The following is a 25,051-nucleotide window of genomic DNA, read 5'->3' on the forward strand; positions in this document are numbered from 1 at the left end:
AAGTGATTTCCTGGCTCTCGATATCGGATTGCAGGCCTGAGTCTGAGTCTTGAATCGAGAAAGCCTCCTCTTGCTCCAGCTCCTCCTTGGCATGTTTGTCCCTGGAAATGTCCGGGGTGTGTTCTTGGGTTAAGTGTGCCATTTCCGCCTGCAAGCCCGTCAGTCCCGGAGTGCTTTCTTGGGATGAAATGATTGCCACGCATTGCAGGAGGTTTCGATGGGGTCCAGGGAAAGGCAGAGATTACACACTTGATGGTGATCTGTGTGTGGAAAATTTGCATGGCATCGAGGGCAGAAACTGAACGGCGTCTGTTCCATCAGAGTATCATGTTTTTCCGCGCCACATGTAGATAGGCACAAGGCCAGGCAAAGCCTTCCCTGATGGGTACGCAGTTGAAGTTTGAGGAGATCAAGATCATGATGAACGAAACACTATCGAAGTACAGTACCGTCAATATAAAGAACAGACTGAAAGAGATTCTCGAACCAGAGCGAGTGAATATGGAGTGAGCAGAAACACGCCGGAACCCATCGGCAGAGAAAAAACAATCTAACAAAGGACATGATCCCTATGTGCAGCATCGGGGAGAAGAAGCCGCCACTCGGATCCTCTGACTTGAAAACACTTCTTGAAGAAAAACAGGGAGCAACACTCCAAGCCCAACATTAGATGGCAGGATAATGCAAAGCATGTGTATCCACAGCCACACATGCCATTGAACACTGTATTTCAGAGGAAATTTGTGAAAAAAATAAAATGATCAAATCGGATTAAGTACTGATTACAACAACCGGTCTAATGAACTAAGGTTCATAACAAACACTCAGATATGTTTAAATATGACCCAGTATTGCAGTGAATGGTGGGTTCCCATGTGGCTATAACTTTTGGAAAGTCTGAAGTCCTGAATGATATTTTGGTATACAGCCTCCTTGATATTCCAGGCAGAAATCCTGGTTAGGATCTTCTAAGGGCTGTTTTAAATGGGAAAGAGGTAAACCATGTAAGAACAGTACGAATCGGAGTAATAATCTATATTTATGGGTAAATCTAGATTAATTCCCAAGTATGTCACACGTTCTTCAGATCACTGCATGTACGTTCTACACTAAGGAGACCATGCAAACTCGAATATGTAGGGAGCAAAATATTTCTGGTGTGTAAAATAATACTGAAACATGTAAACTCTATAGCAAAACTGCCTTACTTGCATACTAGAAATTTTGTAGAAAGAGCATAATAGTAAATCTTATTTACTTGTATTTTTGGTATTGAGAGGATTGAAAAGATGGCCCGAGGAGGTGGCACAGAAACAAGACTTTGTATTTTGGAATGGCATTCACAATTAAATTAGGAGGAGGAATTGACTATACACATTGGCGAAGTAACTCACTCATGCATGAGCATTCTTGTGTCAATCATTTCTGTCTGTTTTCTGTCTATTATTTCATTATTATTATTTTTTTTATATAAAGCAGTACTATGTATATTGTCTTCTGAATGTGTTTGCAATTTTTACTCATTGGGGCATATAGATGTACTTGTGTTACAAAAAAGGAGGGGACCATCCATGAAGCAGGTATACGCAGTAGGTTTATTAATCTATTGCCCCTGTTGGGATTACCGGTATTAGGAAAATATACTCTTACAGGAATTCCATCAGATCACAAACTGCGGCGCATATAAAACTTTGCACCAATATACGTTACATCTATGGAGCAGAAGTGGGGGTCTCCATTTTTAATCGGTTTAAGAATTCCTATACTTAAAAATGTGCACCTAAATGAATATATTCTACAGTCAGATCAAAGATTATCATGACCGCAGGCTTCAAGGTTACCTGGACCCTCTGTGCCTCCCCTCATGAATAACTAGTGTCTTTCTCATAATTTGTAGTTCAGGAATTGCAGCCTGGGGATGAGTTTCCTTCAGCCTTTCCAGCGCAACTTATCAGCTAAACTATGTCCTAAGGATAGGGTAAGTGGTGAATGGAAGCACTGAGTAACTGCTTGGTCACAGAATGAAACCATCTGGTGGCAGCAGGCAGCAGCTCCACACTACGAAAAGAGCAGATAATTCCTCTTGGATGGGGTCTTGGATGTATGTACCAGCCTGTGCTCAGTATATTAATTATGTAGATACTACAAAGCAATCCTGCCTCAAAGCAAGGACACCCATCAGTACGGTGTGGGTGCAAGGCATCAGTGCCAGCCTTACCAACTTTGACAACCACCAAGCAGAGGTAAGCATTACCTAGGGTACACAGACAAAGCCTGCGTGCCATGTGTCAGTGAGTGAGCTGCTAGCTACCTTGCTAACTGACCCGCAGCCCCTGCAGTCTGAGACCATCCTGCAAACAGACACCCAAATGGCATGCACTTCAGCCTGGGAAAGAGCTGGCAGGGAAACACTGACAATCCATGGAGAGTACCCATCCTTTTGGCCCTGGCACTGACCAGAACACAGACTACCTGGCTTCATGGGGTGCAATTCCTATGCCATTGCCTGGGCAGGCAAAAGGGGATGTGACAGGCACAGACAATGCAACTTCTGAGTTTACAATTTTCACCTGGACTTCCACTTGTGAGATGGCCTGAAGGGTCCCAGTGGACAGAATAAAGTTCAGGTGGTACCCACAGGCAACCACAGTAAGAGGCTAATTACTGCTCAAAACTGTTTTGGAGGATAACTTAAACACATGCACATCTTCTGCATGCAAAATGTCCATCATCTATGCTATTCTAGTGCTGACTTCATTGGTTTGGGATGGAAATCAAGAACTGCACCAATATATTTTACCATAGCTCTCAAGTTACAATCAGTGGGTGTGACCAGCCCTCATGTTATCCTTGTTTCTAATGAGAGTAACGCTAACTTCCTATTATGAAGTAGGAAGTAGTGTCCCTGCAAAACAATGGCAAGGCAGTGACACATGGAGGTAAAAAGTGAATAACCTATAAAACCATATTTTCTAGAAACCCACCATTAGAGGAAAACAGTTGGCTTTCCCAGAGGGTATTGACATGTTCATGAATCGTTAGAAGAAGATATAAGCACAGTTCTCTTGGTTGTCAGATTTCACAAAGGTATCCTTATCAAAATTAATGAGTCCCTGTGCTTGCTATTCCCAAAGACGTTCATGATATTCACTAATGGTCCACCTGTAGTCATTAACTTTGATGTCCTCATAACAGTCTGAATGGGACAGTGGTATGACGCCTCCGAGCTATTCTGGTCAATATCTATCAAGGCAACATTCTCTCCTTTACCTAAGGGAGTAATGATTAATCGGGATCATTCGTTCGACTATGTAGGGCTGGCCAATGACATTCCTATTTAAAAAAAAAAAAAAAAAAAAAAAAAACTCACCAGCTCCATTACATATATTTCGAAGTTTAAGCTAGACCAGCATTTCCATGCTCCATGTTTAGAGGACCCTCTCTGCACTGTTAGAACACACTTTTCAACTTGAGTTTCAGGGCTATGTTTTACTGACACACAAACCGGTCCACTGATCTCCAACCCCCACCAATCCACAGGCAAACAGTCTCGGATCCACCATAACAAGTCCTTCATCCCTTAAGAGGCCGACATCCTTTTCCCTCAGATTAGCCTCCCGGAGGTGTCAACAATTTATTCTACTACCTTAATGTCCTTCACAAAGTGTCTTTTATTTCCTTCTACTTCTCCTAAGTATCACTCCTGTGGCACCTCCTATCTCCTTTCCCTTGTTAATCGATCATTAGGGGTGTTCGCCCTTTAATCCATCTCAAAGGAATGCCAACCCCATCTCGGCCTTCAATGGCTTAATTAGATGGGACGTTTCTCAACGTTTCTCAAGACGCCTACGAACTATTCTGGTCAATATTAATCGAGAAATATTCTCTACTTTATCTGAGGGAGGGGGCTCACCTTCTCATTGCCTTTTCTGAGGTGCAGTACCTTATACACCACATAAATGCGGGACTCCTTGTTAAATGTGTCACATACTTTTGCCTGCTTTCCTCTTCATATTTGTGCCAAGTCTTTTTGGTTCCCAAAAGTCTACACCTGAAGGCACGAGTTTCAGTTTTTCCTTGCTGATAAACAAAGGAATCAGGATGTGTGAAACATGCACAATTTAAGAGGTGGGGGATGGATCTTACACTCTGAATGTTCCTCATACCCCGACAGTGTGAATGCCCTGTACAACACACTTCATTTAGCAAACATTACTAGGACACAGTTTATGGTCCAGCCACAAACTGAGTTTGCTGCTTAAGAAGGATGAATGTAAGAAATTACTGGTACACGTCAAGATAAACGTTGGATATCATTTTCATGTTCAGCCCAATACATCTATCGAGGACAGGTTCTTTCTATGTTAGACACTTGCCAGATGATTTTCGCAAACCAACAATTGGGGAACAAAGCATAAATCACATATTTCAACTATTTATGTGCATGCCACATAAATTAATCTCACCTCACGCAGAGATGTTGTTTCCCGTATAAAAAACATGTTGATTATCCCAAGATATTTGGTTATTTTGGCCCCAGGTATAAAAGAAAGTGGTGTCATCTTAACAACAGCGACGGTGGAATTCGTGCAAGACGTAGTTGAGCGATGGCGCGAGTGTCCTTCCGCCAGTGGACTTGCTTTGTCAAGTGAAGAGGCTAAAACAGGCAGATGGAAAAAAAAATAGAAAAAGATAGTAACTACTACTGCATTTCTACAGCTCATTCGCATCAACACAATTACCGAACTGCAGTTTTGACCATGGCCCGGTGAAAACATATAGCTAACAGATCCGAGAAGCACAGCCATGTGACAACAAGCACAAGACTGTCATAAAAGAAAATGAAACCATGCAATTCATGCACGCATACAACAACAAAAAACAAGAACAAAGCTGAAATGAAATCTGGTTTTAAAGTAGAGTGACGTACCTGCAAAGGAAACATGGATGCGTGTGACAGCACATACAGCAGTTGACGATCAAGAAGAGAAATTAAAAATCGGGATGCAAAATGTGTCAAATAATTGTTTTGCTGTAGAAATCGAGTATTAATTGAAGAGTGTGAAAGTTGAACAGTCTGAAGTCTTAAAATGTCTTCCTACGTAACTAGAAATAAGGTTTCCCACCGTCATAGGAACGTTGATGAAACTCTCGTTATACATTAATCATAGTTCCAATGCAAAAAAAACTTTTTTATAGCCGGTATCTATAACATAGTATCTGTTTTTGTTAAGTAATTTCTATTACTAAAGCCACGTGGACGGATGATGTGACATACACGGTATCCATGTACAGACATATGTGGGATAAGACGTTTCATTACGTGCTGACTTGGAAACATCCTATGCAGAAGTGTTATTCGTGCATTTTTAAACTCGCCCTTAGAAATATTCATAAATAGAAAGGACCTGCAGCTTTCACACTCTGCTATTGGTTGCGTGTTCAATCGGCAATGCCATTGCTGGGTTGGAATGTCCACCCATCACCTTGGGGGAATCAGAGGCCTCATTATTATGATCATAATGTGGTAGAAACAACATCCGCCTACTTGTCTTAACTGATCCGCGCCTTATGGTCTGAGCTTTCAGTTTAATATGCTCTATCCAGCTGTTGCATCTGTCTGCAAAGGAACTGTAATCAACTGAAGTCGCTGGAAACATACAGACAAAAAGGAAAAAAATAAAACAGAAAGAAAAAAATATATATATATGGGTGACGTCTCTTGCGCATTGGAATGCTCCCTGTGATGAAGCAAGTCTCAGTATCTGAGGAAAAGAATGACCCCGCTGCAAATCAGAATAATGCATGCGACAAACATAACTCACCCCTCTGAGCAGCAGCAGCCACCGCTGCTATGGCCGTGTGAGGGCTGGTTCTCTCAAGAAGCTCTGCCAAGCAAGAAGGGTGATATTATTATTATTATTATGAGACCATTCCTATTTGGATTCTACACACAACAGTTTATTTTTTTGTCCAGGAAAGGTTACTTTCCTGTACCAGTAATTCTCCACAGTATGTACCCTCCCCAGAGTAGCACTCTTTCAGATTATTTCCAGCAGTGAGTCTACACCAAAGCTCTGTCCCTTCATGCGGGCAACAAACACGTGCTTAAAGAAAGTGTTTTAGTAAAACTTTCCCCCAACACTATAAATCAGCGGCTGGTAACAAAGCTGAAGAATTACTGTTAAATAACTTTATATTCTCAAGAACCCTATTGTACTGGGGTTTACATGATTCGGCACAGATTACCAAGCACCACCACTTGCCTTTTTCAATTTCCTGAGCGACGTGAAGACAACCTGGGAATCAAATCATCACCAGAATAAAGACAAGTGTGCCTGCAATTTATATGAAGACAACTGCAAAAGGCAAACATGTAATCTCTACCAGAAGAATAGGTACTAATGCCCTAATATATCGACGTATTTTCCCCTACACGCAAAATGGGTAAACCCCTTTGATACATCAGGCCTCAAGAGTGCTGTTTTTTTCACCTTGCCCCTTGTGACCTGGCTCTATTTGAGCTAGTAAAGCGTGAATAATCCTATGACATTAGACATTTATATGTATTAAAGCTTGGCTTTGTGTACCTGACAGTAAGTCACAAAAGTTTGCGTAAATGCTTGACGTATTTCTTCCATCCAAATGACCACATTTAATCTGTATAATACAGAGACTGTTTGGCATGTAACTCTGTCTGGGGAAAAGCAATAGAAAAACTGGTAGGATCACATAAATATACAACATTACGTTAAAGGAAAAGCCCAGATGCCTAACATAGTCCTTCACGAACATTCGTTAACAATACACCCAGAATGTGTGCATTGTGCTCACCCGGATGACGAAATAACGTCAATAAACTTTTTTCAATGACGATATTTTAACTTACATTTACACATAGCTTCAAAAAGGGTGGACTAGGGTTCAAGGGCAAGATTAACGAATGGCCTCTGCAAATGGAAAGCTTGTTCTGCACAAACTGACAGGCTCCGATTGCAAACAAAGTCCCAATCTACTAAAGTGACACTGCAAGTTGATAACAGTTCTGCAGCTCACAATGTTAATATTGTAGACATTTTTTATATGAAAACAAAATGGGGTGGTAAAAATATGCCATCATCCTACCTGCAGCTCACAAGGAAATCAATGGCTTGAGGCTGGTCCAGTGATCAGAAACCTTTGAAACAAGTGACAGTTCTCCGTAAAGGACATGTTCCACTGTGTGAATGTTAATATTCTATCAATGTCTATAATAAAAGGGTCTTGTGGATGGTGTCTAAGCCTCCTACGGAACCTCCATGCGGAAGGTGTTACATAGTCACATCAAGGGTCTCAAGAGTAACTGAATCGGTTACATCCAGGGTTGGTGTGTTGGGGTTTAAAACCTATCCTCAAGATAGTTGGTTGGGCCTTAGGTATCTTGAGTAGTTCTGCATACAGAGTCAGCTTCATTTAGGCAAATACAGAAACTAATGATGAAATATGCATTTGTGATGTTTGCACTTAACCATTTCTGCAGTTGTACAAATGCCTAAATCAGGAGTTACCCTCTGACTGATTTACAAATTCAGATTGAAACACCCATATGATATTGTGCATGTGTCTTTCTGATTTTGTGTCCCCAACCTTTGCTAAAAGTCCTTCGTCAGAACATAAGTGCAGAGCTTCATGGCATCTGGTCAAAGTGCTTGAGATGTCAACCCTTGCTAATTGTTTGCTCTAGATGTCATCACATGCTAAATGTTTGCCCTAATAGTACATTGCCTCTGTGTTTGCATGAGCAACCACTTTTGTTTGGAGTTGGTGAGCACGATTAATAAGCTACAAGTGATCTAAGATGTTTAGACTCATTTAGAGACATTTCCGTTACCATTATCCTCTAGAAATGTCCTTGAAGCAAAGGATCTTCTTGAATACTAATCCTTCCATAGTTTCAATAACCTAAATACCATTTAGAAAACCATTATCAAATCTGTCTTATTATTTTAGATTATCCTCAATTGTCAGATACAAATTTCAGTGAGAGCCACATGCACATGAGTGTGGAGAAGGTAAGAAATAAGAGAGACAAAAAGTCCCAAGAGGGGCGTTACTTTCACACCAACATAGGATTCCTTTTCGAAACAACCTGAATCTAACACTCTCACATAAGAAGCTTGCCTTCTAATAGGTATGCGTTTAACAATATTGTCTTGATAATTGCTCCAAAGTAATATGACTTGTCAGGATGGAACATTAATTTTCTAAAGTGATTGTAAATTCTAATTGTAAACCACCATTTTATTCAGGAAAAAAGCTGTCTCAAACAAAAAATGCGACGTTATTTGAGGCATTCTCTCACAAAGGTGGCAGTTCTTAAAGATATGTTGCTAAAATAAACTTTGGGTCAAGATAAACCTTCTGAGGTACTTAAAAACAGAAAAGCAAATACTTAAATCAGTCAAGTAGATGAAACAAAGACAGTTCAATGCCTATAAAATGCAGCCTGTTAAGGAATTTCCACATTACTCATTACTAATATATTACTATTACAACAGTATCAAAATGTGTTCCAATATCCTCCTCTACTGTGGGAATCAATTCTATTGTATAGGTTTGTGTGCAGTAAATTCAGGCTGAATACAACTTTTTCTGCTCTTAAATGTAGACTAAAACCTACTGGGATGGTTTCTTACTACATTACACCAACAAAGGCTATTTGTGTTTTAGACGGTTACAAAAAAAGATATGAAAATAATAATTAATTCATTTAAAACAGAAAAGCATAGCTCTTTTGTAACTTATGCACTAGAATATACTTTAATGAACCTGCATGGAACACAGGCTGTTAATCTTTTCTCCTGCCTCATGTCTCGAGTCCAACACAGCTAGTCCCAATCAGAAATCCCGGTTATCCTCTCCCCCGAGAGGTCACGTTAAGAATGCAAATATCTACTTGACTGCCAAATCAATGAATCTAAAAATCATTTAATTTTATTGGACACATGCATTTAAACAAACACCTAATATGGCAAATGCAACAGGGCAAAAGAACCTGGACCAAATCTCTCATTTTTGGAGCTAGACACCCTGCTTAAAGCCTGGATGGTTACAAAGACCTCAAAAGTAAATCTCTCCTCTAAATTAGCCATCTAGGCACAACAGTCTTATCCAACTCAACAACAGTTGGGTTTAGTTTAATCTGGCCCCATGAACAATGTATCTTGTAGTCAAACAGATAGATCTAGACATGAGAACGTTTTATTGATCTACTCCAGTCAGTTATGCCTGTAAATGTAAATGGCAGAAGGATTTATGGTACACTCTTTCTCTGGATGAGATTGTATTTGCTGAGGATTCCCTCTCAAAAGAAGGGATATGAACACAATATCTATGAAAAAGACAGAGAGAGCACTGAGTAATGTTGATGCCCAGTCTGTATAATATTAAATTCAGAAAATGAAAACATGGTTAACCGTGGTGAACAGTATACAAAATATTGTGAGGAATAAATAAACTGTTAATGTCAAGTTATAAGGAGTTAGGTTACAAAAAGAAATAACAGCACGTGAAGGTAACCTAAGCAGGAAAATATTGAAGGACAACAAAAAGACATTTACAATATTAGAAAAAATATTAAGAAGTTAAACCGGCTGTGAAATTTCTTTCAAAACCTAGTGCAAAGGGTCACTTCTAGGTAGACAAACGAAAAGCATGCATCCAGAAAACAGCAGAGATTGGAATAGCCCCTACGAGAATATGTGTCTGACGCAGATGGGGGTGGGGGGATTGTAGAAAGCCTAGGGAGTGAATATGCAAGGATACTACAAATACAGGTTCTCAAGCAGACAAATTGGTTCCAGTCCCCTACTAGGGAGTCAAGCATCTTAAAAGTCAGCCACAACAAGGCTTAATCAGGCCACTGACAAATAAGAGACTGTCATGAGAAATGATGCTCTGGTTGAAGACATCAATTGTAGGTTGTTACAAACATATGCAAACCTATACAAAGTTTGACTGCTATTTTTAAAGATGAATTATTGAAGTGACTGTCTCAAGGAGAGGATCATTAACATTTGCTTCACATACTTAGGCCTCTACTTAGATTTGGGTGGCAATGGAAACTTCTCTGGTATCTAGGTGATATGCCTAATCCTGAGGAGAATCCACTAGGAGATTTTTATGCACAACAGTTTTAGTATAGTTGAGAAAAGCCCATCTCTACGAAATTTGGCACTTCCTCTATGAATCCTAGTTCATTCCATTACATCCCAAGAAGTAATAGAACATTACCATTAATATTTATTAAAATCCTGATGTTAGATCATGAGCGACTGGATTAACAAGGCCCACACTGGTCCAAAGGATCAGGCTACTCACCAAATATCCTACTGAATCCTGACAACAAGCTGCACATACATGTTTGCAAAGCAACTTAAAATTGTTTTCCTTGTTGCCTCTGATTTTATGTTTGGCGGAGTGTGTAATAATTCAATAGAGTATCCTTACTGGACAGTTGTGAAAACCCATTTGTCACCAGTAAGTTCTGCCCACTGTGCTGAATAATCCCTCCTCAACCTTCCTGCCTGGTGTTGGGTTGGTGTGGGCTGTTTAGAAATGCCCTTAGAAGTATTGGCAAACCTTCTTTAATTGCCATCTGCCTCGTCCACGAGAGACAGATTACAGTTGGGTACCTTAATAGTCTGCATTTGTCTGAATTCTCAGTGTGTGCTCTTGCTTGCATTCTTGCTTTAGTAAATGTGAGTGTATACTATTCCGCATATATAAGGCCCTCTTACCATATACAAGCTACTACTCTGTGGTCCTCTTATTTGTTGGGGTCCGAAGCCATTTGCCATGCCATTTTCTTACTTTCATCCATTTAAGAGACGTATTAACAGAAACCTCAAATTAGTGTTCTTCATCCAAGAGTCTATAAACCAAATAAGTACACTGTTCCAGACTCGTCCTCGTCAGACTGGCACTGCAATGTCTGACGGGCCACCATCCAACAGATGGAGGCTCTTCAACCCGAAAGATGTTTAATCAATTGAAAAAAGTCTGCAGCCCATGTTGACAGGGGAGAGAAAGGAGAGTCAAGGGTGTAAAATTGGCTCTAAACACCTCATACTACTTTTTAATCCCGCTTGTAAGAGAGCCCGAAATAATCACAGAGAAGCTCTCCTAGCACCTGTTGTGCGGGAAGAGCAAGCACGGATGACATGTGTAACAACCTATACTCCTCTGTCCAACACGGTTAAAAGACTGATCAACAAGAGGTGGCAAATCCTACTAAGCGGGGGGACGCATGTTCCTAAACCACTGTTTGCATTTAAGAGATCCACCAATATCAGGGATCTAGTTATCCACACACGACCACATAGACAGGAAGTCGGTGAAGATCAATCCACACTTTGGACGAGGGGTTAGCCCGATGATGATGCTTAGCATCCTAATGTGATGCTTGAGGGCACTCCTATAACGTCTTGACTGCAGTCCTCTCTTGTCCCCTGTGCTTACTTAGTCTGGAACAGTGTACTTATTTGGTTTATAGGTTCATGTAAAGGGAGACAGTACACTGGACCAATAAACTCCCTGTCCCTCTTGTCTTTATAACTTCATCCAAGAGTACCAATATATTTTATAGTGGATTGTACCATGTATTCCTTTTCAATCAGCAAATTTACAGATTTTAGGGTAGCTTGATTTTTTTAAAACCGCTTGACCTTGTTAGATACACTTGGTAGGATAGGGAAGAAACTGTCATATATTATTTTGGATTTAATGTTTTTATTTGAAAATATGAATCTTCCTGTTTAGGATGTATGTGCTGCATTTTTCTGTTATAACTGCATTAGAAGTTGGCCAATCATTTGGTGATGATGGTCTATTCAGACACTAAGGCCCTCATTACAACATTGGCGGTAACTACCGCCTACCGCCACGGTGACGGCCGCCAACATAACACCGTCATGGCTACCAGCCGTCTACGTGTATCATGACCGCCGACGGTCATGACGGCGGACAGCGATGCAGCCTGGCCATGTTTTGCTGGCGGATGCTGCTGCTGACAGCAGCGTCGCGGACCGTCTCCACCCGGAGGACCCCCTGCAAGCAGGTAAGTCGAGTTCTCTGACAGGAGAGGGGGTGGGGGTGTTGTGTGCATGTGGGGGGGGGGTGTATGTTTTGGAATGCGTGCATGCAGGTGTGAGTCACGTTGAATGCATGCATGGATGAGTGATTCTGAGTGTTGTGAATGCATGTGTGTGACAAGGTATGTTGGTGTGTGCTGCGGTGTGTTGATATGTATGTGTGCATGCGTAGGTGGTGGTGGGTATGCGTGTGTGTATGTGTGTATATGGGTGCACGTGTGGGTGTGTATATGTGCGGGGGGCAGGAGGGGGAGGGTGTGGGAGGTTTCTGGGGAGGTGGGGAGACCCCTATCAATGCCAGGGAAGGGATTCCCTGGCACTGATAGTGCCTACTGCCATGGTTTTCGTGGCAGTAAGTTTGGCACAAAAACCATGGTGGTAGGCCAGGTCGTAATCCTGAGGGTGGGATTGTGACGGCCGTCAGGCTGGAGACTGAAGTCTCCAGCCCAGTGGCCGTTACCACCCTGGCGGTCAGTGTGATAAAGTGGCTGTCCTTGATGGGGATTACCCCAGGGACAAAATCCCATTTTTCTTGCCGCCAGCCTGTTGGAGATATTAACGCCGCTTTAACACCGACCGCCAGGGTTGTAATGAGGGCTTAAGTAACTGAGTAAATATTTTTATGTTTTAGAAATCATAAAATGTCAATTATAATATTTATATAAATAACTAAAACAACACCGACTAAATATTATGAGTAGCAAGGAGACTCTTCTGTAATGTCATCATATTGCAAAATTACTGCTTGTCTCTTACAGAAAGGTGCAAAAACTAAGAATGTAGTCAATTTTCCAGTATATTGGATGTCAGAAAAGCAGTGTATGATAGCTTCCAGGATGGTCCTGCAATGATGAATGTTGTCCTCAGATCTTTCTTCATCAGGTCAGGTAGCGATGGACACAGGCAAAGAGTGTGTTCTATGGATTTGTCCTTGTAACCACATAGGTGACATTATGTTGAGGGCAGACATTGTGTATTCCATAAGCTGTCAAAGTGGGATATTGGAATTTATATGATACAAAATCTTAGATACTTAAATTTACAGGTAGGCTCTAGGGTGTATGGAAAATATTCCTGTTTCAAGTAGTAATATAAATCCATTGTGTAATGTGCATGTTGGTACTTCTGTAGAGAAATCAGGTTGGCTAGGCGATATTTGTTTGTTTCAAAGTTGCCTTATTAGAGCCTTGTGTTCTGATCAAGGCACCTCTGTCAGGACGGATGGCGGCGGCATATTGTTCTTGGTAATGGCTTCATCTGCAACCCCATGGCTTAATTCTGTGGTATAACCTTTTGCACTCACTAACTCTTTGCATACAGGGTGTCTTAAGGAATTTTTGTTAGCCGAGATACAATCACACAAGTAATTTAACATTGCTCCTCTATGTCTTGCAGTTAATGATGTTAGAGATAATTCCAGTACTAGTTTGCTACGACAGGTAGATGGACGAAGGTTCAGTAGAAATCTTATTTGTTTAATGTATATGTTCTTCAAGTTATTAATTATCTTATCCTGAACGGAGATGGAGGCATATAGTAAAGACAAAGTAAGTTTGCCCTGATGGATTGACAAATGGCCTGACCTTTGTAGATGTTAGAAACTCTCTTAAGTGATTGTGCAATGAAATATGCATTAGTTTTCATATTTGAAATATGAACTAAACATGACGGATTGTTGTCCCCAGTTTGACCAGATCTGAGTAGTTGTAGTCTTCATCTAAGATATAATTGTTGCTTTTCAGCCTTAGTCAGTTTCAAGAATTACCAAACAACATGGTTTTGGTCTCTCTGTAGGAAGCTGTTTTTTATATCATATATCAAAATTAGATATCTTGCAAAGAGTCCAGGGGTTCCCTTACTAATGTACAGGGGCTTGCTCTAGCAATCCCAAGGTGCTCTTTTAGGGCATAGTGTGGTCGAGCAGACTTAACATGAGACATCTGCAAGTACATACATACAGCTAATAAATGAGGCACAAAACTCAAGGAGGAGATTCACAGCAACTTACAAAAATAACATGTATCTTTATATAAATTTTTGTGCCAGAATCAATTTGTTCAGATAAGTATGTTTTGCAAGAAAAATCTTTACAGTTTTGATGTCAACAGTAAAATCTTTGGAAGCTGCAATGTTATCCTATGGAGGACAAACAAAGATGGCAAACAAGTACAGTACAGCAACAAACGCAACCAATTTCCTGGATGTACGGTGAGGTATGGGCAAAGGTCAGGTCCACACCAACAGGTCACACCGGTCGGCACTGGGGCAGTGGGGTGCAGAGGTGTAGTACAGCGTTGGGTGCCCAATTTTAGTCAATGGCGATCGGTCAATTGAAAAGATGTTGCAGGTGAGGATCGAGGATCCAGTCAAGGAAAATCAACAAGTGGGTTCCAATCTTGGGATGCTCGGGGACGTAGGGACACCTCGGGTCCTCTTCTCCATGGGCAGGGGTGACGAGCGTAGACGTGTCTTGAGGCGTCAGGTTTTCTCCACTGCAGCACTTGCAGTTGTGACGGCCTGCGTGCAGAGGCTGCAGGCGGCGGTCGTGAGTTCACAGTGGGCAAGTCCAAGGTGGGCTTTGTCTCTGGAGGGCCCACATTGGTACTGTTAGTCTACTTCAACTCGGGCTGAGCAACATGGGTGCAATGGTGCTTTCAGGTATCGGGTTTGCAGTGGTTCAGAATCCTCTCAGTTCTTCTTGGGGAGCCTGCAAGATGTAGGGAAGCAGCTCTGCTGCTCCACAGGAGTTTCTGGGTCTTTGCTGAAGGCAGGCAGGGCTTCCAGGAATTTGGAGGCACAGCAGCTTGCAGGAAGAGTTGACTTTGGTGCAAATTGGCGGGAGCAGCAGACAGAGCTCGGGCCAAGTCAGGTGCTTCTTCCTCAGGTTTTGCTTTTGCAGCTCTTGGTTTTCCTTCTACTTTGCAGGTCAGCAGGAATCTGCTTTCCTGGTGCCAGAGGCTCCCCTAAATACTGAATTTAGGGGTGTTTGGAGGAGTATAGGGTGGTAGGCAATGAGCTGCTCAACCCTGGAGTCACTATGCCCCCTACATGAATACTTCCTGTGGGAATTGGGAATAACCCTGTCCCAGAGTTCCTACTTCTGCCAAAACTAAAATAGCAGATTTCTAATAGTGGTATCCACATCAGGCAGCTCACCTTAGGGGTGGGACTGACCTGAGGGTGAACACACCTCTCTGAATCCTAAATTTGAGTGAAGCCAGATCTGCATACGAAGGGTGGTGGGCTTCATTAAAGCCCCCTGCCTTGGAATGCAGATTCGCTGGTCATCTTATAGGGTGGGGTGTGTAAACACCTTGCCCTGAGAAGGCTTTGTCTCTGACTGCAAATGTTCTCACCCTAGGAGGCCAGAATCTTGTCCGGTCGTGGCAGGCTGGCTAAAATTAGTCAGTCTCCACATAGGTAGTTGGTAGGTTTTCAGGGGGGGACCTCTAAGGTGCCCTCTGGGTGCATGCATTGATATACCCATCAGTGAGGGTTTATTAATAATAGATGTTTGATAGCAAACATCCCTATTTTGAGTGAAGCCATCATGAAACTGGAGAACATGTATTGACCAGTGTCCAGCATGTGCACTTAAAAAGGCTCCACTGTTCATATACTATGTCTAAGAATCAACAAAGAGATTGCAGGGGCATATCTGCTCTTGCAGCTATGTCTTCACATGTAATATAATGCATCCTGCCGTAGGGCTGTAAGGCCTGCTGTATGGGGTGACTTACATATATTGCATGCAGTGTTAGAGGATATGGCACACAGGCTGTGTGCCATGTTTTATTTTCACTTTTAGCTGTACAAGACATGCAGCTTGCAATGGCTGTCTGCGTGTGCCAGGTGGGAATTCCCTGGGGGTAGCACAATACATGTTGTAGCCCTTGGGGGCTCTCTTTGGTACCCATGCCCTAGGTACCAGGGGTCCAATGTGCTCAGGACTTACGAGGGGACCAAAGGTATTGCCAATTGGGGGAACAATTGCACAGTTTTAGGGCAAGAGATCTGGCACTGGGGACCTGGTTAGCAGGAACCTAGTGCAGTTTGAGTCACAATTGTACCGAATACCATGCAAAAGTGGGGGTGACCATGTGAAAAAGGGGCACTTTCCTACACTTTCTATGATTGATTTTTAAATCACATTCACAAATTAATTCCTTTAAGTTTGATAACTGGAATTGGACATGTGATGTAGTCTGCGAAAAAAATGATTATATCAGCATAACCTAGATAGCTGGTGGATTTAGCCCATTGCGTTAGTGATAGACCTTTGGAACAGTCTAGAAACAATGTTAGATTTACTATATACAGCAAATTAGGGGCCTAAAATGCAAACTAGCATCAGGCCATTCAAGGTTAACCTTGGTGATAAAGCCCTCCTTGACAATTTATTCTGAGGTTATGTTTTTTTCATGTGAGGATACCAAAAAATGGCTGACTAGTTAAGCTGATGATTCGCCCAAATTTTTCCATGTGATTTTGTCAAATGCTTAAGATGTTTTCTTAATGCTTTGTTCACTAAAATTAATATTGTCATTTGTAGTACGGCGACACCTGAAGCTATTTTGAACGACTGGGATTAAGTTGTTATTGGCTACACAAGCATAAAGATTATTTAGTATATATTTATCAAAAAGTTTTCTTTCACCATTGTTTTAATCCGACCTAGATCATTTTAATGTAATTATTATGGATTATTCTTCCAAAAGGGAATTTGCAGGATATACACTGTTGATAAATTACGCTAGGTAAATACACACCTACGTACAAATCTACAGAGGACTGAAATACACGGTTGGCAAATTAGTGCATAAATTATAGGAAAATAGGCTTATTTATCTTCTATTTGGCAAGAATATTCTCCTGTTAAATGTGGCTTAGAAAGTGCATAATCTAAAATGTAATTTAGGCCCATACGAGTAATGAGATTTGTCCTACTGCCTTAACTTTGTTTTGTGTGTACTTAGGCTTTTTTTTTAAGCTAAATGCAGACCATTTATACGGAAGAGTAAACTACGTTGTTTGAAAAAGTGGAGATTATTTCTCAATATTTCAAATGCGTTCAGAATTGTGAGTTTCTTCTGAAGTTTGAAGTTGTTGATTTATCGTAAAATTATGCGTTTGAAAGAATAGCCGATGGCCTAGCAGTGAACATTATCCCCTTAACTGATGAGGCTTCCCCAGATTTGTGCTGAACCCTTTTTTGGCTTGTTGGGGTACTTCACTCCTCCATAACTTTTTTCCTCATAAGGTATCCATGCTAAATTAGCATCTTTTTATTCCCAACCTCATGGGGGAATATAAAGGTACCCAAGGGTTTGTGAGTTCCCTTGAGAGCACGGAGAAAATATACAGAATGTAGATAAATGTGTTTTTTTTTTTGGAGGAAAACGACATCAACTTCAGGTTGGCTGTGCTAAACCACTATCTTCCCAGCTTTCAGGAACATGGAGAGCTGTATCAAAAATAATTTTTTATCAAAGTCTTGGCATTTTGCCAAGAAGTTTCCCATTTTCCTAATTTTCTTCTTTGAACCTACTTGCAGTTTTGTGGTGGAAAATATTCCCTCACTGCCAGCAAGCGGGTCACATTTTTATTGGAATAAGTGCGGGAACGCTGGGTAGTAGGAATTTTGTGGATACCTGTAGATGCGGGAAGTTTACATCTCAGAAATGCAAAGAAAATGTGCAATGTTAGGCAAAGTCTGAAGTCTACAGGTCATTGTGGATAAGAAACTGTGGTGCAATCTAAGTGATGTGCATCATTCTGAACTCCCACTGGTGTCTTTTTTTTAAAACAAATTCTGGAATTGGTAGGTTTAGGTCCATGTCAGTGGCACCTAGACCACCCTGCTGAAGGGTCAATGTCTCCCATGAGATTCTGGACTGACTGCCGGCCTGGCCAGGGTTAAAAGATTGGATTGGAGCTGTCTGAGAAAATGTCCTGTGAGAGAAATTTGGATAATAATAAATAGATAAAGAAGCTTGGGGAGTACTACCAATTTGAAAACTGTATTTCTGCCTACCATGAATAATACGTCATTCCAGCCAAGTCACTAATTTGCTGCAATTTGCTTGACAGAGTTTACCAGTGTTCCTGCTGAGTCATATTCCAAGATACCAGACCATTTTTGGCCCACTGCAGTGGCTATTCAGAATCAAACAAATCAGATGCCCGGGTGAGCGGGAATATGATAGATTTGGACCAATTAATAAAGATCCCTGTGTGCCCACCAAATCAGATGATCTCTCGGATCATAGGAGACATGTCTATGACGTATAATGTAGCCTTGTCCATTTACATGGAAACTAGTATCCTTCTGGTAGTACAAGCAAGCCTTCTATGCAAGTGATGTTGTCTTAGCCTGGCTGTTAGGAGTTCCATCGCAAATGAGAACAGAAAGGGTAACAATTGACAACCCTGTCTAGTGCCCATAGAGTAGGAAAAGGAGGAGTGTTCTTGCCACTGACGCACTGCACACGTCGAGTAATGTAGCTCAAGCGTTGATCACGTGAAGGGTACTAACCCTGATATGAACCAACAGCAGGAAAAGATATGGCCACTCCAGGCATTCAAATGCCTTGGTGGAATCAAGCAGAACAGTGGCTGCTCTGAGTTGGGGGCCAATGGTATAAATGAGTGCAAACATGGGGTGTAGATGATGCGCTGTTAGCGGCCAGGAACAAAGCTGGATTGGTCAGGGCTAACAATGACCAGCAGGAGAGGTAATGGGCGGGTTGCAACTAATTTCACAAGGAGTTTATTATCTACATTACCGAGAGTGGCCTATAAGAGTCACAACAGTTCGGTGGCTTACTGCGTTTCAGTATGGTGACGATTACACTTCGTGCAGGGAAGGTGGCAGTGTTCCATATAGAAGCGACTCCTCGTATACTGCCAGACAACTTGGGGCTGGGGAATGAAGATTTTTGGTGTATTCTTTATAAAAGGACAATGTTAATCCATCCAGGACCGACTCTCGATGACCTGTACTATATCCTCAACACTGAAAGCATGTTGAGGTACTGACAACCAGTGTCCTACAGCCATAAGAGTTGTATTAAGTCAAAGAATGCATGCAGGGCAGCAGCGTACTGCATCAGTGATGTGCTATATAAATCAGTGTAAAAAAGGGTCGGCTGTCATCTGGATTTATGTGGATTATCTGCTGATAAGATTCATGATATAGTCACTGGCCCAAGGTTTCCTGAGGATCCTTGCTAGACTTTGACCTGCTCTATCTACCTCCCCGTAGCACCTAGTCACTGCCTCCTTGCCCAAACAGTGTGTCTCCGTGACCGCTGCCTCCTCATATTCCAGTAGTTTACTCTTATGTGCCGCAAGTACATGTGTTCCCAGACTCGAGCTAGTGAAGCTTGTGTGTGCGGATGTCAAAATCCAGTCGTGTTAGCTGGGTGCATAATGCCCTTAGTACTCCAACCTGTTTGCCCATGCAGGCTCCACTAATAACAACTTTAATTGGTGCCCAAAGTGTTGAGGGGGAATCCACAGAATGCACGTTGAGAATAAAATACTCAAGTATGTCGGTTTTCATCTTGTCTCGAAAGACAGGGTCCCTAGCTAAGTTTGGGGGAAGTCCCTTGTACCAGTTTTAGGGTGGGAAATCTCTAAAGAACAGGGGTGTTGTCTGATAGATTCCTGTGGAGGTGGTCTGCTCTTGTGGTCCATGTATCCGTGTCTCTGGTGACCAACCAATAATCAACTTTGGACCAGGTGTTGTGTGTGGAAACAATGCACGCATCTTCCGTACTGTTGATGTACGTTAGCTGCCATATGTCTATACGATCATTGTCTTATATGACAGCATGTAGATGGGCGGCAGCTCCTGGGTGTAGGATACTGGTGTGACTCGATCTATCTGCACTCTGGCAAAGAATCACATTGAAGTTAATTGCTCCAAAGGCCTGCCTGAGGGCCTAAACTAGTCATCAGATGCCAGACCTCCGCAAAGAAGCAGAGATTATCCACACAGGGGCTACAGATGGAGGCCAATGTTATTGAATGGCCTTGCGATGTACCATGTAGTAGAATAAATCTACATTTTTCTTTTAAATCGCAAAGCACCTGGCGATTGTGCCACGGTGCGAGCGTAGTTAGAGTAGGCAGCAATTTCCATTTCAGTTACCCATCCAGTGCAAAGAAAAGAATGCATTACATCAGTAAGGTGCAGCTCCTGCAGGAAGCAAATATCAAAGTGGTGTCTATTGAGATAGGCAATTACCAGACATGCCTCACATTGACCATTAAGCCCATGGATATCCCAGGTCAACCACCCGATAGTAGCTGTCAGATGTGAGGGAAGGTGTGCAAACAAGGGTCAGAGCAACCTAATAGTGTGAGTTGTGTGCATGTTATGACAGATGTATGAGTAGCTTCAGGAGAAAATGCACTCTTCGAGCAAACAGCATAACACCCACTCACCACCCACTTCAATCCTCCCAAATTGTTAAAATACTTTTTCCCACCACCGAATTCATCTCAACATCCCAACTCTCGTTAATCAAAACAGAAATCAGAGTGAGACTGCCATCCGGCCAGGCGTTCGACCCAGTTGCGACAAAACCGGATGGCCGAGAAGAAAAGAGACGATCATAAAAGGGCCAAATATTCAGCTCTTGGTGAGGGAGACTCATGCGTGGGCCCAACGATGGACAATGGGCATATTAATTAAAGCAAAATGTGCTCCAAGTTGGACTGTAAAAAGTGCACAGTCACATTCCGACTGTTAGGGGTGTAGTGTGACAGACATCATACATCAATCAGTCATTGCCACTGAGGTGTCCAGCTGCGTTATCCTCGAGGGAGGCACAGCCATTTGCTCTGGGGACCAGCAACTTGGGGGAACGGGTCAACGCTGCCTTGGGATCCAAATAGTAGTGAATCATACCGCAGAGATGAACACATATTTTGGCCGGGTATGATGTGGAATAACTCGCTCTAGTGTTTTGGAAGAAGCATTTCACAGGCAGGCCCATCACACGGACACAGCGGCCATCTCCTGTTTCCGTCAAAAGTGGGGATCAAGCAGGACTTTTCCAGTCTCCAAGGGGGGAGCAGGGGTGAAAACAGAACTCCAGCAGCGCAGGCCTTCAGACACACCAGGCCTTATCGAGGGCCCAACTAGGATAATGTCAGATTCTCCAAAGCCGTGAGCTCAAAGCAGAAAAGTAGGGACCAGGTGCTACAGGTGTGTGCCAGTATGTCAACATGAACTGACCTATTATAACACCCTCTATAAGGGAGATAAAAGACAGACTGATTCCCCGACCAGTAGAGCCTCACTAGGTGGCCATCTTGCTGCAGGGATCTATGGCTCCAGAGGTTGGCAGGGTATTATGCAAGGCACACCACCCTGAGGTCCCCTGGTTGTCTAGTTTAAAAAAAAGGCTGATTTAGTTTGGGTGGCAGAGCACGGTGACACGGTTACAGAGCACTTGAATAGTGCAACCATTCACCATAGCAAGTGTGAGAAAAGTTGGATTTACTCCTAATCCGCAGTTCCATATTTTAGAACTATGGCTAGAAGAAGCAACATTTCCTCTTGCTTGCCATGGGAATGGGGAGGGCAGAAGACTGTTGGTGTTTTAGGGGTGGAGGATAGACCTTACCTTACCTTGGGGGGATGGTCCCCCCAGAACACCATATATTTTGTTTTTTCTACAACTATCTCAGGTGTCTAGTGGGCTTTCTGCCAGGGTGGATACCCTCGTCCACCACCCCGGTTCAGAACGTTCAATGGGACTTGGTGCATGGGGACCAGGGGGACGGCATAGGCCCATTCCTAGATGGGGCTGCTCTCCCAGCCACAATTCTATCGTCGGTGTTTAATAGGTGGGTCCGTGCTTGGGGATCGCCTTCCTGTGAAGACCCACAAGCAGGAATCCACTAGGGAGAGAGATCAGTGGAAAAGAGAAATTCTCCCCTTTTTAATGATACCTCCCCAATACAAATCTGAGCTCGGGCTGAAAAATGCCCTAAAGCACCAATCCAGTGAAAGTGAGCACGAGAGGGTTCTTTACAACCCTCACCAGCATCAGACAATAGCCGACGGATGCACTTGTGAGAGAGAGAGTGGGCATCAGCTAACAGCCGATGCCTGCACTTAAAAGTTCATTTTAAAAACTGTGCAAAAAGCTTATACAAAGTTTATACATTTAGCTCTGGCGTGAAAGTGGGTTCTCATAGCAGAAAAGCATGAAAATGAAAATGTCACTTACCCAGTGTACATCCGTTCGTGGCATCAGTCGCAGTAGATTCGCATGTTTTGCAATAGCTCGCCATCTGGTGTTGGGCCGGAGTGTTACAAGTTGTTTTTCTTCGAAGAAGTCTTTCGAGTCACGGGACCGAGTGACTCCTCCTTTTGTCTCCATTGCGCATGGGCGTCGACTCCATCGTCGATTGTTTTTCCCCGCAGAGGGTGAGGTAGGAGTTGAATTGTAGTAATAGTGCCCATGCAATGGAGTGACTAAGTATGCACCTATTTAAGGTTGAGATGATACATATATAAATAGTTGAAGGTAACTTCCAAACTGCTACAGGCTCCCGGGGAGGCGGGTGGGCACATGCGAATCTACTGCGACTGATGCCACGAACAGATGTACACTGGGTAAGTGACATTTTCAGTTCGATGGCATCTGTCGCTGTAGATACGCATGTTTTGCATAGACTAGTAAGCAGTTATCTCCCCAAAAGCGGTGGATCAGCCTGTAGGAGTGGAAGTAGTCTGAAATAATGTTCTTAATACGGCTTGACCTACTGTGGCTTGTTGTGCGGATAACACGTCTACACAGTACTGCTTGGTGAATGTGTGAGGCGTGGACCATGTGGCTGCCTTACATATTTCTTGCGTTGGGATGTTTCCTAGAAAGGCCATGGTAGCACCTTTCTTTCTGGTTGAGTGTGCCCTTGGTGTAATGGGCAGCTGTCGTTTAGCTTTAAGGTAGCAGATTTGGATGCATTTAACTATCCATCTGGCTATACCTTGTTTTGATATTGGGTTTCCTGCATGAGGTTTTTGAAATGCAATAAATAGTTGTTTAGTCTTTCTGATGTTTTTTGTTCTGTCAATGTAATACATCAATGCTCTTTTGACATCTAATGTATGTAGTTCCCTTTCAGCTACGTTATCTGGCTGTGGAAAGAACACTGGAAGTTCCACTGTTTGATTTAGATGGAACGGTGAAATAACCTTTGGCAAAAATTTAGGATTGGTCCTTAGGACGACCTTATTCTTGTGTAGTTGTATAAAAGGTTCCTGTATTGTAAACGCCTGAATCTCGCTTACTCTTCTTAGGGAAGTAATGGCGATGAGAAATGCCACCTTCCAGGTTAGGAACTGTATTTCGCAGGAGTGCATGGGTTCAAAAGGTGGACCCATAAGTCTAGTTAGGACAACATTTAGGTTCCATGAAGGAACAGGTGGTGTTCTTGGTGGTATAATTCTCCTAAGGCCCTCCATGAATGCTTTAATGACTGGTATCTTATATAGGGAAGTTGAATAGGTAGTCTGCAGGTATGCAGATATTGCTGCAAGGTGTATTTTAATGGAAGAGAAAGCCAGGTTAGATTTTTGTAAGTGAAGCAAGTAACCCACTACATGTTCTGGAGTTGTGTGTAATGGTTGTATTTGATTAATATGGCAGTAGCAAACAAACCTCTTCCATTTACTTGCATAGCAGTGCCTGGTGGATGGCCTTCTGGCTTGTTTTATGACTTCCATACATTCTTGGGTAAGTTGTAAGTGCCCGAATTCTAGGATTTCAGGAGCCAGATTGCTAGATTCAGCGATGCTGGATCTGGGTGTCTGATCTTTTGGTTGTGCTGTGTCAACAGATCTGGCCTGTTGGGCAATTTGATGCAGGGTACTACTGATAGGTCTAGCAGCGTTGTGTACCAGGGTTGCCTTGCCCAAGTTGGTGCTATTAATATGAGTTTGAGTTTGTTTTGACTGAGTTTGTTTACCAGGTAAGGAAGGAGAGGGAGAGGAGGAAAAGCGTAAGCAAATATCCCTGACCAGTTCATCCATAGGGCATTGCCTTGGGACTGTTTGTGTGGGTATCTGGATGCGAAGTTTTGGCATTTTGCGTTCTCCTTTGTCGCAAACAAGTCTATCTGAGGTGTTCCCCAGAGTTTGAAATAAGTGTTCAGAATTTGGGGGTGAATTTCCCATTCGTGGACCTGTTGGTGATCTCGAGAGAGATTGTCTGCGAGTTGATTTTGGATCCCTGGTATAAATTGTGCTATTAGGCGAATTTGGTTGTGAATTGCCCAACGCCAAATCTTTTGTGCTAGCAGGCTTAACTGTGTGGAGTGCGTCCCCCCTTGCTTGTTTAGATAATACATTGTTGTCATGTTGTCTGTTTTGACGAGAATGTATTTGTGAACTATTATTGGTTGGAAAGCTTTTAGTGCTTGAAAAACTGCTAGAAGTTCTAGGTGATTTATATGCAGTTTTGTTTGATGTACGTTCCATTGTCCTTGTATGCTGTGTTGATCGAGGTGTGCTCCCCACCCTGTCATGGAAGCATCTGTTGTTATTACGTATTGTGGCACTGGGTCTTGGAAAGGCCGCCCTTTGTTTAAATTTATGTTGTTCCACCACAGAAGCGAGAGGTAAGTTTGGCGGTCTATTAACACCAGATCTAGAAGGTGACCCTGTGCTTGTGACCATTGTGATGCTAGGCACTGTTGTAAGGGCCTCATGTGCAGTCTTGCGTTTGGGACAATGGCTATGCATGAAGACATCATGCCTAGGAGTTGTAGTACCATCTTTGCTTGTATCCTTTGTGTTGGATACATGCGTTGTATGATGGTGTTGAAATTTTGAATTCTTTGGGGACTTGGAGTGGCTACTCCTTTTGATGTGTCTATTATGGCTCCCAGGTATTGTT

The 25,051-nt window shown here is 42.5% G+C and overlaps 1 protein-coding gene across 19 annotated transcripts in view; it reads right to left on the reverse strand.

Moving 5' to 3' along the window:
• Positions 1-25,051, reverse strand: part of C2CD5 (C2 calcium dependent domain containing 5) — a 669,580-nt gene that overhangs the window by 185,597 nt on the left and 458,932 nt on the right. For 8 of the 19 annotated variants that reach the window (XM_069228562.1, XM_069228551.1, XM_069228561.1 and 5 more), the window contains 3 exons: positions 5,826-5,888; positions 5,549-5,650; positions 4,467-4,657 (listed from right to left, as the gene is read on the reverse strand). In XM_069228562.1, the coding sequence (XP_069084663.1) occupies positions 4,467-4,657; positions 5,549-5,650; positions 5,826-5,888 (356 nt within the window). The remainder of the gene's footprint in view (positions 1-4,466; positions 4,658-5,548; positions 5,651-5,825; positions 5,889-25,051) is intronic. The other 11 variants (XM_069228566.1, XM_069228565.1, XM_069228564.1 and 8 more) reach the window with 2 other exon arrangements.

The sequence above is a fragment of the Pleurodeles waltl genome, chromosome 4_1, assembly GCF_031143425.1.
Source record: "Pleurodeles waltl isolate 20211129_DDA chromosome 4_1, aPleWal1.hap1.20221129, whole genome shotgun sequence".
Taxonomy (NCBI): domain Eukaryota; kingdom Metazoa; phylum Chordata; class Amphibia; order Caudata; family Salamandridae; genus Pleurodeles; species Pleurodeles waltl.